The sequence below is a fragment of the Terrapene carolina genome, unplaced genomic scaffold (assembly GCF_002925995.2).
Source record: "Terrapene carolina triunguis isolate 2854851 unplaced genomic scaffold, T_m_triunguis-2.0 Scaffold33723, whole genome shotgun sequence".
Taxonomy (NCBI): domain Eukaryota; kingdom Metazoa; phylum Chordata; order Testudines; family Emydidae; genus Terrapene; species Terrapene triunguis.
This window is the reverse complement of record NW_020698074.1, coordinates 3,012,077-3,028,069: the sequence shown is the minus strand read 5'-3', so window position 1 is coordinate 3,028,069 and position 15,993 is coordinate 3,012,077. Positions and strand designations below refer to the sequence as shown.

The 15,993-nt window shown below is 41.7% G+C and overlaps 1 protein-coding gene across 1 annotated transcript in view; it reads right to left on the bottom strand.

Annotated features, from left to right (window-relative positions):
* The window catches only part of LOC112104941 (integrin alpha-9), a 295,892-nt gene that overhangs the window by 132,555 nt on the left and 147,344 nt on the right, over window positions 1–15,993 (bottom strand). Inside the window, exon 16 of the mRNA XM_026663550.2 lies at window positions 6,840–6,989. Coding sequence (XP_026519335.1) covers window positions 6,840–6,989 — 150 coding nt within the window. The remainder of the gene's footprint in view (window positions 1–6,839; window positions 6,990–15,993) is intronic.

Genomic DNA, 15,993 nt, shown 5'->3' with positions numbered 1-15,993 from the left:
TTGATCTGCTGCAGGAAGTTCTTCCTGCCCGTACAGCTCTCTCAGCCTCTCCACTGACTTGTGGATAATGTGAGCTGTTAGTAATATGATCAAAATCATATTTCATTTGGAATCATTTGAATTCTGCTGAAGTAAATTGTGGTCTATTATCCATTACTAGTTGTTCTGGAATACCAAAGTGAGCAAAAGTGTGTTTAAGTTTCTCAATAGCACTGAAACATGTTACGTCTTTCAAGTACATTATTTCTACATACCTAGAAAAATAGTCCACGACAACAAGGTAATGATATACCTGGAATCTGCATAAATCTGCAGCTAGTTTCTTCCAAGGTGCCTCAGGTACAGGTGTTTGAACATTGTATGGTACAGCATTGTCTCAAGTTGATTTGTACTGCATCTCTTCTCAAAAGTCCAATATCATCAAATCCTCTGTCAAGTTCTTCCATCTTTCTCACTAGGCCCATCATGGCTGCCATGATGAGGCTGAGAAGGTTGTCTGTCTCCGATCCTTTGATCACATGCATTCTGAATGCAAAGGTTTTGTCCTTGTAAGAGGTTTCTGTGATGAACTGGCCCATGCTGTTCTGAATACCTCCAGGGCTAGCCCCTGGGTGTAGTTTGGAGGAATGTTGGGGGGGCATTGCCCACCAAACAGAGCGGAGGTGTGTGGGAGGAGGAGGTCATGCAGGGTCATGTGCCACTTCCCCCTACCCCATTTCTGCGAGCAGTGAGCTGCCCTGCAGGGCTTGCTCTGCTCGGCCTGCCAGGAAGGGGGGCTCTGTCCTTCCCACGCTGTGCCTCCCCTCTGCCTAGTTTCAGAGGAGCATGACAGAGCAGCATTTTCTCTGTGCTCCGGGCCACTGCCTCAGCAGCTGGACGCTGCCTTCTGCGTCCTAGTGCCTGCCTGTTTACTGTACAATGGTGAGTGCCCATGGGGGGGAGGGGCTGGGGGAAGAAGGATGGGGAGAAAAGACAGTGGGATAGGGCAGGAGGAAGAGACGGGGATGGGATGGGGTAGCGGACAGTGAGCAGAGGAAGGAGGATGGGTAGTGGACAATGGGAAAAGGAATGGGGAGGGAATGGGGAAGAGAAGCATGTGGCGTCCCCTCAGCAGCAGTAGCAGCCTCAGCAGGGAGGTGCCCACAGCAGCACCAGAGCAGCGACATCGCTGCAGCAGCCGGTGCTGGAGTGGCCAGCAGCAGCGGCTGTGTCTTCCTCGTTAAGCCAGCCCATCCCCCATAGCACAGGTAGCCCAGGTACCCACTGCAGGTGAGGAGAGAGATCGCTAGTGAGCCAAGGCAGGGACACCAGAACCGGGGGTGGGGGGAGGCCAAGGGGCCATGTCCCTCCCACTTTTTACCGGTTGTAAGGGCAAGCGATGGGGGGAGGGGCAGAAAGGAGCGAGCGGGGGGCGGGGTCTTGGAGGGAAGAGGTGGTGCAGCGGTGGGGCCTTGGGTTGAAGGGGCAGCATGAGGTGGGGGCTCGGGAAGAAGGGATGGCGTGAGGGCAGGGGCCTGTGGGGGGCAGTGCAGCATGGGGGGTGGAGCCATGGTTCAGGCACCTGTGAACCCCCAACTTTCAGGGCGCTTCTGCAGCTCCTGAGCCAAGAAAACTGGCTTCAGCGTGCACGTGTGAGCATGTGTGTGTGCACATGTGCTCTGCCCCTCCCAAATACAGCAGTCAAACTAGCCAGAGCTGTGTCAGGTGACTTCAGCTCTGGAAGGGGTTGAAGGTGATTGTATGTCCCTTCTGAGATGACTGTGATGTAAGCTCCTGAGCCAATAGTCTTGCCACGAATATTCAGTTTCTCTCTCCAGGCAGGTTCTACGTCATCACAAGTGATAGATCCCAGAAACAATGGCTCTTGACTGTCTGCAATATGAGTCAACTCCCCGACTGCTTTGGTGTGGCAAACAGCTGCAAAATGTCCATATTTCATGCATTACACACTGTATACCTCTAGCTGGACATGCATCATCTCTTGGGATATGACTTTTTCCACACCTTATATATGTAGGCTGGACTTTGCCCCTCTTAGTCTAGGAGTTCTCTCCCTGCCTCAGGGATTATGTGCTAATGACTTTTAATACTCAAGTGTCTGTTCACAGTTTCTAAGCTAGTTTCAGGTTTTTTCAAATTGCTCCTGCCTTTTGTTCTGTTTGACTAATTCGGACTGCTTTGCTTCGGTATAGCTGTGGCTAGGGTTACATTTCTCTGCAGCTGTAGTTGTTGTGAAAGGTTATAATCTGTTAACCCAATAACCAGCCTGCCTCTGATATATTCATGTTTTGCATTCCTAAAATCAGTTTTCATCCAATGTATGCAGAGCTCTTGTAAAACATTCAACATTTTCCCCTGGTTCTTGAATTTTCTGGAAAAAACATGCTTTTTCATAAACCACAGTTTTCTGAAGTATAAAGTTTACATCAAACATAATCAGAACCCTTTCATTGTTATCTTTATGGCTTGTCTTTAGTAAAGCCAAAGGATTTAAAGATATGCTCTCCTTGTTTCCTCGTAACACAAATTAAAGAAAATACCTTTGTGGAGTTTGAGTGCAGTGTGAAATCTGGAACAATATTGTTTCTAGTCTGTCCACTCTGAAGGCTTGTCAAAGCTGAAATTTTCTGAGGCATTGAAGAGTGGCATGTTGAAGAGATCCTGCAACCTTTGTTGCTTTCTTCCTTCTGTTTCTGTTCTTAGTTACCCCAGTCAGAGGTGCAGGAGTTATTTCCAGACTGCACAGTTCCTTGCTTATACCGTGATATCCCCAGCAAAAGACATTCTGCCTAAGCCGGCCTGCTGTGTGTCTCTCCTCAGAGAGGGTACATAGTGTAATTGCCATAGTTAAGTTACCACACATCTTTCTAAACAAGCACATTTAATTCTTAAGGTAAAATCATAACAGAGAAAACATATTAAAAACAATAAAAGAATCTGCACACGTTGATAAGGTTACCAGAGATCACCCCCTTACTCAAAACAAGGGCTCTGGCCAATGAACTATCCTTCAAACTCCACCCCCAGGGCCGCAAGTAGGCCAAATTCCTTCCAACCCTTCCCAAAGGACTGCCCCCCCCCTTATAAATCACCTCATAAATCCTCATAGTAAAAATCTTTAGCTACCCAGATAAGGTTCAGCTGATTCTTCCAACGATGCCCTGGAAAAATTGTAAAGCTCTAGGTGATTTAAATCCTGTACCCTAATATGATGAGATCATGTTTTTGTCTCCCTGCATACACACATAGTATTGCTGAATATGAAGGCTATTGTGCTTGGTCTAGCCCAGTGGTTCCCAACTTGTGGCCCAATCAGCCCAATGCTGTGGCCCATATGACATCCTCAGGGCCATACAGGCAGTATTGGATGTGGCCCACAATGGTAAATAGGTTGAGAACTACGGGTCTAGCCCATGACTGTTCAACCTGGGGGTCATGAACAGGCTGGATCATGGGATCTCAAGCATGCTGCCCTTTTTATATTGATAAATGGGAGGAGGGCCCAACAATGGAAAACCACTGGCCTTGCCCGTCATTACATGAGAATAAGATTACCAAAATATGCATGTCATGCGCTGCAGTCAGTGGCCCCCACTAATTATTATTTAAGTTCGTTAACTAATGGCAGATATTTCAAAGTTACAATACAACTGGACACCTGCTGGTCAAATTCAGCTTTGAACTGGAATCTTTCCCTTTTTTTCCATTCAGAAAAGAACAGGCCAATTCAATCTCAGCCTGAGCCAGTACATACTCAGGGTGGAGTCCTTTTTAGTTTTCCTGGCATGGACAGTGCCCAGTCACTGCCAGTTTAAGGTGGATACTGACCACTGAAACCCATGTCTATAGAACAGTGCAAAGTCAGATAATTAGAGGTGGGTGGGACTAGATTGCTTTAGGAATCCCACCCAACCAAGGGGAAAATATTTTTAATTGAGCAAGGGGAGAGGCTCCTGGAGCAAAAGGAACCTTTGATTGAGAGCTCTACAACAATAAGAGTGGAACAGAGTTCTGCAGCATGTATAGTGAGGAAGGATGCTGAGGGTATTAGCCTGGAACTCAGATGACCAGTCGCTATTCAAGTCCCTATTCTGCCACAGACTTCCTGGGAGACCTTGGACCAGTCACTGAGTCTCTCTGTGTCTCAATTTCCCATCTGCAAAATGGACACAAGAGTATTTCTCGCCTTCCTTGACGGGGAGTTGCAGATACATTAGTATCTGAGTGCCTCGCAATCTTAATTTATAGTAATGCAGGCCACATAAGTACCCAACATAGATCCTTCTAGTCTCAGGCATGACCCACTCTTTAAGCATTAAACAGTTGGACTCCCAAAAGTTGGGGAACCCAAAGTCACAAGTTCCTTTGAAAAAGTAGGTCCTTTCATTAGATTAGTTTGATATTACCCTTACTATTATCCTACTTGGTTTTCAAAGATCATTTGTAATTGGGACATGATACAATTTTTTTAAGTTACACTGCTATTCCTAGAGGCTATTCAGCAGGATTTTATCACTGAAACTGACATAGCAGATCTGAAACTCAGCCCCATTTATCAGCTGAGATCACTCTAACTTCAAATCTTTGTCTTCCTCAATTAAGAGATCCAACATCTGGAAGGCACATGAGAAGGGACTGCTAAACTAGCTCTTTCTTCCCCCATCCAATTTGCAGCAGAAAACAAGTTAGGAAAATTCTCAAAATATTTTCTTTCTGTGCTTCATAATCTCTACATCTAGCTATTTTAATACTGATCTGACACTACATCCCAGCCCCCTCCCACCCGGGTTAGACCTGACCTTCTCATGTTAAATACAGGTTTTAAAAAAATGTAACTGTGGCAGCAGAGCAAGGCCTGACAGGAATTGGAAGGAAATTTCAAATTCAAACAGTCTTTGTTAGCAAGAGTCAGGCTAACTGTAACCCTAATAACGCGAGATTTGTAGAAGCGAGAATTGTGTAAGGCGAGTGGGAAAGAACTGTGTAAGAAGTTGTTGCGACCTTGTGTAAATAATGTGTAGCCAACATGGTAGACTAAAGTCTAAATAAGTAAGAAAAATAAAATATCAAGATGACTTATATATAAACAAAATGCAGCTGTTGCTTATTATTGTCTGTAACAAAAGATATAAATGCTTGCTGTAATTGTTTACCTGTTGAGAGACCTGCCTAGGAGGAGGAGACCCTGTGTCCTAATGCACTCTCTCCCTTTACGCAATTGCTTAAGAAAATAAAGTATCTGATTTTGCTGTACCCAACCAAAAAAGTAACAACTGTGTTTTTCTCCGACATAACTTAAATAAAGGATTCAGTTTTCAGCCGTACTGTATGTGTAAGAGCTCTCCACTATGCAACTAATTCCCACCTTATATCTGCAAGAATACAATATGCATATATTGGCCATGCAAAGCCCCTTTAGAAAAATATTTCTAAATAACGTTGGATTTAATTCAATTTTTTTAAATTAACTTTTCAAAGTAAAATGCACCTATCTGAATACTGCATATCCATAAATACAAGCGCTAAAGGCGAAATGGAAGATAAAGTCAAAACACACATTTATGTGTACTAAAGAACGTATCTTGGAATATTTTAGTTTCAGTTAACTTTTAGTTGAATGCCTTTCAACTCAGGGGCCTATAGATTTGAGCACCATGAAAACTTCAAAAACATATCACCATTATTATTAGTTAGAAGGAAACATTATGCATGACAATGCATCGCTGAATATATAGTTTGTGATAAACTTTCCAACACAGGTTAAAGCCAGATCTGACAATCCATTGTTAAATGCCTAGAATGCTGAGAGGCTTCCTGATAAAACAAATGCTTTACATTCATGATAAATGCCAGATCATTCAGAGTATAACTATATGAAGATGTATTTAAAGGATCTTAGCTGTCTAAAGAAAGAGTATTTGAAAACTAAGGGGCTTCTCTTGTTCCCAGTGAGGCTAATGTAAAAAGTCCAGTTGCACCGAATGGGAGAAGGATTGGGCCCTACCAATATATGGCTACACGTGACTTTTTCTGAAGGAAGTCCCACCATTGTCAAACCAATGCAGCACAGGTAGGGATAGTTGTGGGGAGCAAATAGTGGCTGCCGGTGTTCTATGCACCACAGAGGCGATATGGTGCTGCTCCTCCAGCAGGTACAGCACAGAACACACAGTCCAAGGGGAGAGGGCCTACAGCAGCTTTAAATGATCTTTGCCCCCTCCCAATCCCCAGCTGCTTTGAGGGCTGAAGATCCCCCGGCATAACTTAGACAGCTCTGAAGTTGTGTCTAAATTACAGCCTCCCTGGAATCTCCTGACAGGGCTGCCACATGCAGCCTCACTCCAGACACACCCCTCAACTCTTAGGGCTTGCTAGGGGGTTTTCAGAGAGCAGCATTACAGCTGTCTTCTGTGCTGCCTGTGAAAGGGTGGAAATCCTCCCCTGGCAGGAACCAGGGCTTTTAGAGCCTCTTTTCACCATTCCATCTCTTTTACGCAGCATGAAGGGGCTGGAATGGGGGCAGGTTACCTAAAGTCACTCAGAGCAGGTCTACACAACATGATCGAGCTGCCCTGATACTAGCAACACTAGGACATTAAAAAAATAAAAAGACCGTAGCATGGACAAATGTCTCTCCGGCAGCATACACTTACCCAGCACAACCTAAAATCTGAATGATTTGGGCAATAAGAAAAGCTTTGACAACAGTAACACTTCTAGATCAGCGATCACTTCCTATGTTTAATTCTGTTGCCAATTCAGAATAGATAACATCTCTTTCCTTTACTTGGAACGGAGTCATGGCAAAGGGGGGGAGGGGAGAACCATCAAGGCCTGACCTGATTTCTCTGCGCTATCTTCTCTCCCTTCTTCCAGCGGAGAATGGGCTTAAGAGCAGGTAGTTCCTTCTCCTCCTTTCCCATCTCATGTTCCCCCAGACTGTATGCCGCTTCAAACACAATTGGGGATATCACATCTTTGACTCGTCTCTGTAAAAGTAAATGAACAAGAGAATTATTTGCCTGTGACCATCTCAATAACGCATATGTGCACAGGTAAGTAGCAAGAAAGAGAACAGCACATTCAGAACTTATATTAAGATGATGCTGGGAAAGGTAGCTGGCATCTACAGGCAACCCATTCTTTTCATTGCCAAAAATTAATTGATACATTCTACCAGAATTAGGTGGAGGATCAAAACAGTTATAAAGCTATGAAATAGGGCTTCATGGTCTAAATCCTTGTTCTACTGAAACCTACAGAGAGTTTGCTACTAACTTCAATGGAATCAAAATTTGCACTTAAGAAAATAAATCAATCAGGCTATTTGGGTGGAATCTAAGGACCTGACATTAACAATGAAACATATGGAACCAAGCCATAAATTCTGTGATATTCAGGGGCTTTCAGATCCAGGGCTTTGGGTCTGGGTCATCTCTATTTGAAACCTGTCAGATGCAGAGGCAGCACATCTGTAATGCTGACCCCTCCCATCAAAAAGAGAAAACTTTGTTTTGGTCATGCTGGGAAAATAAGTGGACAGACAGGGCTACAAATGTGAAGACTTCGCAAGTGCAGTGCTGGAAATTTCATCTTTCACACACTGCCCTGAAATCGACCTTAGCCTGGCAGAAAAACCACCTCTGGAAAGAGAGGGGGGTGATTCAACTTCCTTAACCACCAAGTTCTTGGCTTTACTACAAAAAAGACTTGCCAGTTGTACTAAACTGTGCCACACTACTTATATTTGGAGGGACAGCTCCTTAATATGGATTGCTTTCCCTTCGGCATTAAACCAAGGCTACCAAATTCACACCACCTTGACACAGATCATATGGAGCCTGAATTCTGTTTTCTGTGAAAAGGTAGGACTAAACACTCTTTACCGTACTATTTAATATAGTTTTCTGAAACCAGACTTCTGAATATGTGTATGTAAAGAAATGGCAAACATTCCAGATTTTCATAAACATTCAAGAGAAATATTTGTCTATCTAATTAAAATATTAGTTATGAATTTGATGCATATGAAATTGAGAAAATAAATACACTCCCTTGAGCACATGCAAGCAAAGCTTAGAGACAGGCCAAGTTTCCAGTCCTGACCAGCAAGTGGCAAAAGGTCTTTTCTGAATAGGGGCTGCCAATAATGACAAATTATGTAGCTTTGTGATGCAATTAGCTCTCCAGAGGTGAAGAGTCAGTGCACCAACCCAGCATTCCAAGTAGCCTATTCAACATCGGTTTCAAGGCAAGCATTAGTGCTTTGCAAATCCTTTGACTGGAACCCAGAAACCTCCTAAAAATCAGTCAGAGTTTAGACTCTAGCCAAGCTAACAAAATATCAGCTCATATCCACAACCATTAGGGACCTGGATGGATGGGCATTCATACAGCATACTCTACTGTACAGCCAAACCTCCAATAAAATCTGCAACGGTTGGTTCACTACCAACCCCTACAAGTATCCCCTGCAGAGTCCAGTTACAGTACCCTAAGCTGAGGCTGTAAGCTCTTTGAGGCAGGGACCATTCCTTTACTTTTTCTGAAGATCACCATGAATGCCTATGGTGCTATAGTGTATACAAAATGTTAAATAATAAGAGTGCCCAAACCTGCATAGTTAATGGAGTTTTAATCAACACCACATATATAATATCTCTTAAAACAACATTGCATGAACATACAGGCACACTGTATACACATCTAAGAAAGTAAAAGGAGACTATACGGAATAAATCCATATTATAACAGCAAAACACAAATTCCCAGCCAAATCACCAATCTTACTAAAATGTACCCAACCACCTGTGTAAACACATACCAATTAACAGCACAGGTAATGGGATAAAACCTATATTTCTTCCAGCCCTACTAATGCAATATGAAAAATCAAGTTCTTAATGACTTCAAAACATTAACATGAACCTTGAGGGTCCAATCCAATGCCCTTTGAAGTCACTGGAAATATTTCCAGTGACTTCAGTGGATGTTGAAGTGTGCCCTTATTGTTCATTGAGGTCTCTTTCTGCTTTCTTTCAGTGATGAAATTGTGACTTCCAGCAGCCAGATTAATTATGTGTGTGGATATAATTATGTGTGGATATTCCCTCAGCATAGCCCCAGGGAAATATATTTCACATACCCACTTGTCTTTAATTAAAGCTGATAGAGTGAATCCTGCCCAGCTATTAATTACACCACATGTTCTCCTCTTTCTACTCATATTCTTACAGAGACACTAAAAAGATCTCCTAGAGGATACTTACATTCAAAACACAGCAAGAAAGCAATTCTCTCTTCAGATACCACATGTATTTTTCTGGGACATAACTACGTAATGATGCTTTGAAAAATGTGCCCAAGTACATTAGAAAGATTACTGTTCTTGGATATGCATCCGACGAAGTGGACATTCACCCACAAAAGCTTATGCTCCACTACATCTGTTAGTCTTAAAGGTGCCACAGGACTCTCTGTTGCTTTTTACAGATCCAGACTAACACGGCTACCCCTCTGATACTGTTCTCGGATATAATCTCACTTTGCTCCTCCACTTTGGTCCAGCTGAACATTCCATTCCTGGCACTTGAATCATACACTCATGGCACATGCCTCAGGTTCCCATTAAACCCCAAGTGATTCTGATTTCTAAAAGGAAACTTGGAAATTTTGATGACAGCCAGATTCGAGGAAAACGCTCCAAAGCCCTTAAGTCAAATCAGCTTCATTTATGTTACTATTTTAATCACTTGTACAGCTCTAATTTCAATTATTTGTTAACAAAAATCAGGGCCACAAGCAGCTCTGTGGCTTTACCATTTTTCACCATGACACATCTATGCTGAGAAAGTATCAAAAGGCACAGCCATTTTTGCATCTTGAAAAGAACTGCTGACAAATCACAGCCTATAAAAAAATCCAAAAAGTTTCAGTGGACATCAAAACCACAGTGATAAACAGGGTTTCAACTGTGTAACTGGGATTCAGAGAAGAAGAAGAAATAACTAGGACTTGTTTTTTTGGTGTTTATTAATTTAATTTTTCAGAGTTTATTTTTGAGTTGTATGTAGCTGTCCAAAAAATGGGAGGATTCAGGGCTCCGTCTTTGTTTATATTGTAATGAGCAATGTATATTATAGCACGTATTACAATATATACTACAATGAGTAATCTCTTTGTAATATTCCTTAGTGCGCTTTAACATAGTACTGTTTCAAACAGCACTGAATTAAAGCACACTAGGGAATTTTTTGTGCACACAAGTAGAGTGTATATGAACCAATTAATGCGCAACATGTCAGTGTGCTTTAGAAATCACAACCCCATAGTCCACATTACTGCTCAGTATAGACAAATAACCATTTTTGTTGTTTATTGGATAAACACCAATTTCATTGTTCTAAAAACAATGAGGTTTTATCAGTTAAAAATGTAATCACAATCACAAACCCTCTAGTTAACAATACTTAGTGCATACATGCGCACACAAATGGTATGTACAAAACCACTTGGAATCCTGGGTAAATATGGATGTGGCTAGCCCATGCTGAAGCCAACATTGCCATGGCTTTACTGCTACTGGTATCCAAGAGAGCTAGATTAAAGTTAGCTCAGGTATGTCTATATGACCTTCCATAATACACCATGATTGCAGAATAGACATACCCACAGTTAGATTGTAAACTTTTGGGGCCCAGGACCATCTCTTCATTATATGTTTGTACAGTGCCAAGCACAATGGGGCCCTGTCACTACTACTAATAGCTCTACATTACTGTGCTTACTGATACAGCACTGAATATTTAAAGGTCTATACCAAAATTATCTAGTAAACCCTAAAAACAAAGCTAGGTCTGTACCTTTAGTTATATTCGTGGATGGGGCACGGGAAAGGTGAACTGATTGGCCCAAGATCACACAGCAAATTCAGATTACAAAAATCCCAATTCCCAGTTTTTGCTCTTTCCTGCAAGCCAGGCTGCCTCCTCTGTGGACATCCCCATATTTGGATAAAGAGGAGGTTCAGTTAGACTGGGTGTGGACAAGCACTGTTCTACAGCATATTGTATGGTGCACATGGATTTATTCCTAGTACGCATTAGCTCACTGATGAGAACTTTGGACTTCAAAGAAGCATAGCCTGGTTTTCAGAGCATTTAGGAATGTAGCAAGTACGTAGTTTCAAAATAACATTATGTTCCTGAAAGCTCATACTAACGAAAAGCAGACTGCTCTTTCCTCTCCCAAAACAGCTACCTCAGGGAAATATAAAAATGGTGAGATAAGATCTGAAATCTGGCACTACCATATATTTCTACATTATTTTTTCTGGTTTAGCAGGAGAAAGCAAGTGAATTTTACACACACACACACACACACCCCTCATTTTCATAGCTGAAACTTTCATTGGCTTCAATACATCATTTGTATGGGGAAAGTCACTAAAGCTGGAACGCAACTGCAGCTCAATGATCACACTGTGACTGTGAACACATAACTTTTGATTTCAACACATTCCCCAGTAGCTGTAATTTCATTAATATATTTTAAAAAAATTCCCTCTCTAGGGCAGCAGGTGGTGGCTAGAAGGGATTACTCTTTCTGAGCCTTTCACATGCACAGCCTGACACCTCAGGCAGCATAAATAAAGGAACACACTCCACTTTCTGCAGAAACACTGCCTTCTATTGCATCTGCTTCCTTCTCAAAACTAAAGTCACTGCCACAAAAAGCACACATATATCGACATCCCAGACAAATCCACATGGAACGGGTCACAGTTTTATTTAAAGAACAGGATTTACACTCTCACAATCAGATAATTCATGGTAAGAGCAGTTGCCAAGGCATATAATTCCAAATTCTTTTAGCTCACTGCCACAGTACAATTAGGGGATTGTATACGAGACTAATCAATCGTCATAGCTAATCCACACTCTGCTATACCTGCTCCTCCTTAATGTGAAAGTCTTCAGCAGGAGTACTGGAGAACACCAAATTCCATTTTTAATTACAACCCATGGGCTGGGGTGTAAATTTACGGTTATATACCCCCCCTCAATCTACAAGGGGACTCCCACAATGATCAAGGATAGAATATGACTCTTAAATAGTAACAAAATCTTTTGTTAAAATTAAGTCACTTTCAGCATCATTCTGCGGGAAAATATATTCACTGTTAGGACCACTGCTATTTCTGCCTTTTGTTCCTCTTCCTTCCTCAAGTTCTTTCTCAGTTTCTTTCCCGTTTCCCTATCTTTGTGATGCTCCAGGCTCTCTTCCTTCTGCATTTCCTTCCCTGCAACAGCTCCCAATTTCCTCTGTGGCTTTCAGACCTTCCCCAAACCTGTAGATCCCACTGGAATTTTTGCTTACTCTCCGCTTCTGAAAAGTGCCCTTCTGATTTAGGTGCCTAAATAAGAGCCTAATTTTAAAACACAACTCTGAAATGTTTATTTGCCTTTTATTGCCTTTTATCTCTAAAAAAGCACATATCCCAGGTTCTAGACACTTTTACAAGTTTCAAATATGCAAAACAATACTTTCAACACAAGTATAGGAAATAATGTAATGGCCATGGTATAATGTACAATGCAATTGTGTTAATGTCCACCCACCACAGTAATCATAAATCCATAATTAACCCACGTGTAACTACTATCTAAGGCCTACATTCACTTCCTCCCCAAAGGCAAACCTATTAAGGCCACAATCCACCAATTTTATGATCCTATATAAAGAAAATAGCAATTGCATATTTTATGAATATGCATGTTCATATTTGCATAAATGATCTCACACTGCATAGTTCTACAATAAAGCATTGCACTGAATATTTCCACATTACATCTGATCATTTATGATAATTTATAATGAATGATCATTACCATTCAGCCTGCCCCAAAATTCTCTATATCCAGATGCCATTTGGGACCTAAGCCTGTTCCAATTACAAAATTCAGTAGAGCAAATAGAGCAAAAGAATAAATGTTTATTCCTCCTTCAAGCAGCTGGTTAAATAAAATGAATAAATGGTTAAATAACTTGGTTGCCCTGGTGAATGCAACACTCCCCGTGATTGTGTATGTCACTCAGTGCCAAGCCCCATCTTAAACCCTTGGCATGTCACTCACTCCCAGGAGCTTTTACTTTGACACTTACACACATACAAGTCTCTGCTCCCCACAATCTATCCATTCCACTCTCCTGGGCCACCTCCCTTATCTACTAGCCAGTTTTCCCTCCCACTTCCACCTGACCTATTTGGTGGGAGTCTGTAACACCAGTCTAGGTGCCCTGGCCCTCTCCCTACAGAATTCTCTTTTGAAAAATGGAATTCTAGGATGCCAGCTCCAGCTTTGTTATATCTATACTGCCGTGCCTCCCACTCTAAGTTCAGGAGGCCACTTAGATGCCCAGCAGAGGACACCTGAAATCGGGCATCTCTCAAGCAAATGGAAGATGTAACACAGGTTTACACACATTCTTCATTGTAGCTGTAAGCTATTCTTTTCATATAGTGTACAGTAGACACTGGCATGGCAAGGAGAAAAAAAAAAGACATACTGCTCCAAGGGTGAAGTAGAACTTAAAAGGCTAATACAGTAGGCTAAATCACAGTTAGTATACTTTTGGCTACTTTGTGTGTAATTAATAGCATCTGAATTCAATCAAGAGGCCTAATGTTCCAATAATACTCACTTCTGTTTTCTTTTAGGATCTTGTGATGCTTAACAAAGTCAAAGTACACAAACATTTCTTTGTTGCTACACTTTAATCATTATATATACTGTGAAGAATTCTGAAGTTTAAAATAGCAAATGAAAAGTGAACTTATAGGACTCCTATCCCCAAAACTGTTCGGAGTTGCAGTTTGGAAAAGCAGAATGCTTCCTATTCTCTTCCCAGAATGTGGAAGTCTTTCACACAGATGTTTCCATTAGGGCAGCAACTTATCCTTACAAATGTGGGTATGGGCATCATTGGAAAAAAAGGAGAAGCTGAAGGAGAATCTTGTATTACACATACAACTGAAACCAAAGGGTAACATCATAAGCACTGGGCCATGTTACACTTTGGAAGAAAAAGCACATGGAGAGTTGAGAAGTTCTGAGTAGAGCTGGCTGGAAAATGGAAATCCTTTCCTGTGAAAAATGTCATGGTTGGGGGGGGGGAAGGGGGAAGTCATCCCAAACACAGGACAAAATGGCAAAAATGCAACATTTTTCACAGGAAGGGTTTTCAAGAAAAAAATCTGATTTGGAAAAACCAAAACAGAATTGTTTGGCTTCCCAGCTATGCACTAGAAAGGCTCTGGTCACTTTCAGCCTCCCTGGCCCCAAGCAGCTCTGGGAGCTGGAGAGTAGAGAGCTCAGGCACTCAAGCCTTCCGGCCTCCACCCCAACTCTGGGAACTGGAGAGGCAGACAGCTGGGACGCTGGGCGCTCTGTCTGGGGAAGCAGAGTGTCAAGGCTCTCTGCCTTGGCAGAGCTCCAGGACAGCTTTTGTCAGTCTCACCAGCAAGAAGTTAAATTGACAAGAGCCTGCCAGGCAAGCAGCCAGGGAGGAAATTTTCAGTTTTGCGAACAAAGCATTTTTCATTAGACTTTGATGAAAAATTTCAACCAGTTCTAGTTCTGAGTTCTAATCCCAGTTGTGTTATAGACTTACTCCGTGAACTTGGGCAAGTCGCTTCACCCTTTGCCTCAGATTCCCAATCAGCTAATTGGGGATGATAATGATAATATTTACATATTTGCCTCCCAGAAGAGTTGAGAGAAAGAGTTAGTTATTGTTATAACATGTAAAGCATTACTAATACTTGGCAATTGCATATCACTGAAAGTTCTTAAAGAATGATCAATAAGGAGAAAACTCAGTGAGCCAAATATGCCCCAAATACAACTCTGCTGATGTCAATGCAGGTAGATTTTGGTTTTTAGTGACTATTAATTTTTGCTATTAGTTAGTGCATTCATTCTGACTTTTACTTTACAGTTCATTATTGAAGACTTTGTGATTAAATTCTGGATGCTGCTCGCGTCGTTTTTCAATGTTCCTACCTGTAATTTCTTTGAATGCCAGGTCTCTTCAGTGCGCAAATTTCTTTTTAGCAAGTTTTTTGTCATCCCTACCTTTTCCCCGTTTTGTAGCCCACTTGGTGAGAGAATGTCTCTTTTTAAAAATAAATAAATAAATAAGGTAGCAAGGAAAGGGAACATCTCCTGACCTCGAGGTTTTGAAACTTTTCAGTCTTTTCTGGAGAAGCTGCCTTTCAGAGCTCAAGCTGGTTTTGGTAGCGATACCAGGTGCATTGTACAGTTTGCCCTCTCCTACCTATGTAGACAGATAGATCCTTTGTTAAGTTGGTTCTGTATGAGAGTCTGAAAGGTGATAAGCACTTGTCAAAATCAGGCCTGAACTTGGGAAAAATATAAAGGAAGAGACTCCAGGAATGAACACAGATAGTACAATATTTATTTTAAGCCCTTTCTTAAGCTTTCACAAACTCTGATTAGGGCTGGAAGCCTCTGTTGAGATAAGACAATTAAATCAGAATCTGCCTGTGTTAACATGTATACTTACTTTTTCAGGGAAGTTACCACATTTAATATACGGCTAATAAAAGATTCTCTATAGACCCACCAATCTCTCTTTATATAGTATATCTTTAATGTTGTTTAAAAATAATACCAAATGCTGTATTATACAGCTATTTATAATCTAACTACATATCTCTTTGTAAACTACCTTTCCTTCCAAAAAACTGATGAAATATATAATCTACACATCAAAGGGGTAGCCGTGTTAGTCTGGATCTGTAAAAGCAGCAAAGAGTCCTGTGGCACCTTATAGACTAACAGATGTATAGGAGCATGAGCTTTCGTGGGTGAATACCCACTTCTTCGGATGCATGCATGAAGAAGTGGGTATTCACCCACGGAAGCTCATGCGCCTATACGTCTGTTAGTCTATAAGGTGCCACAGGAC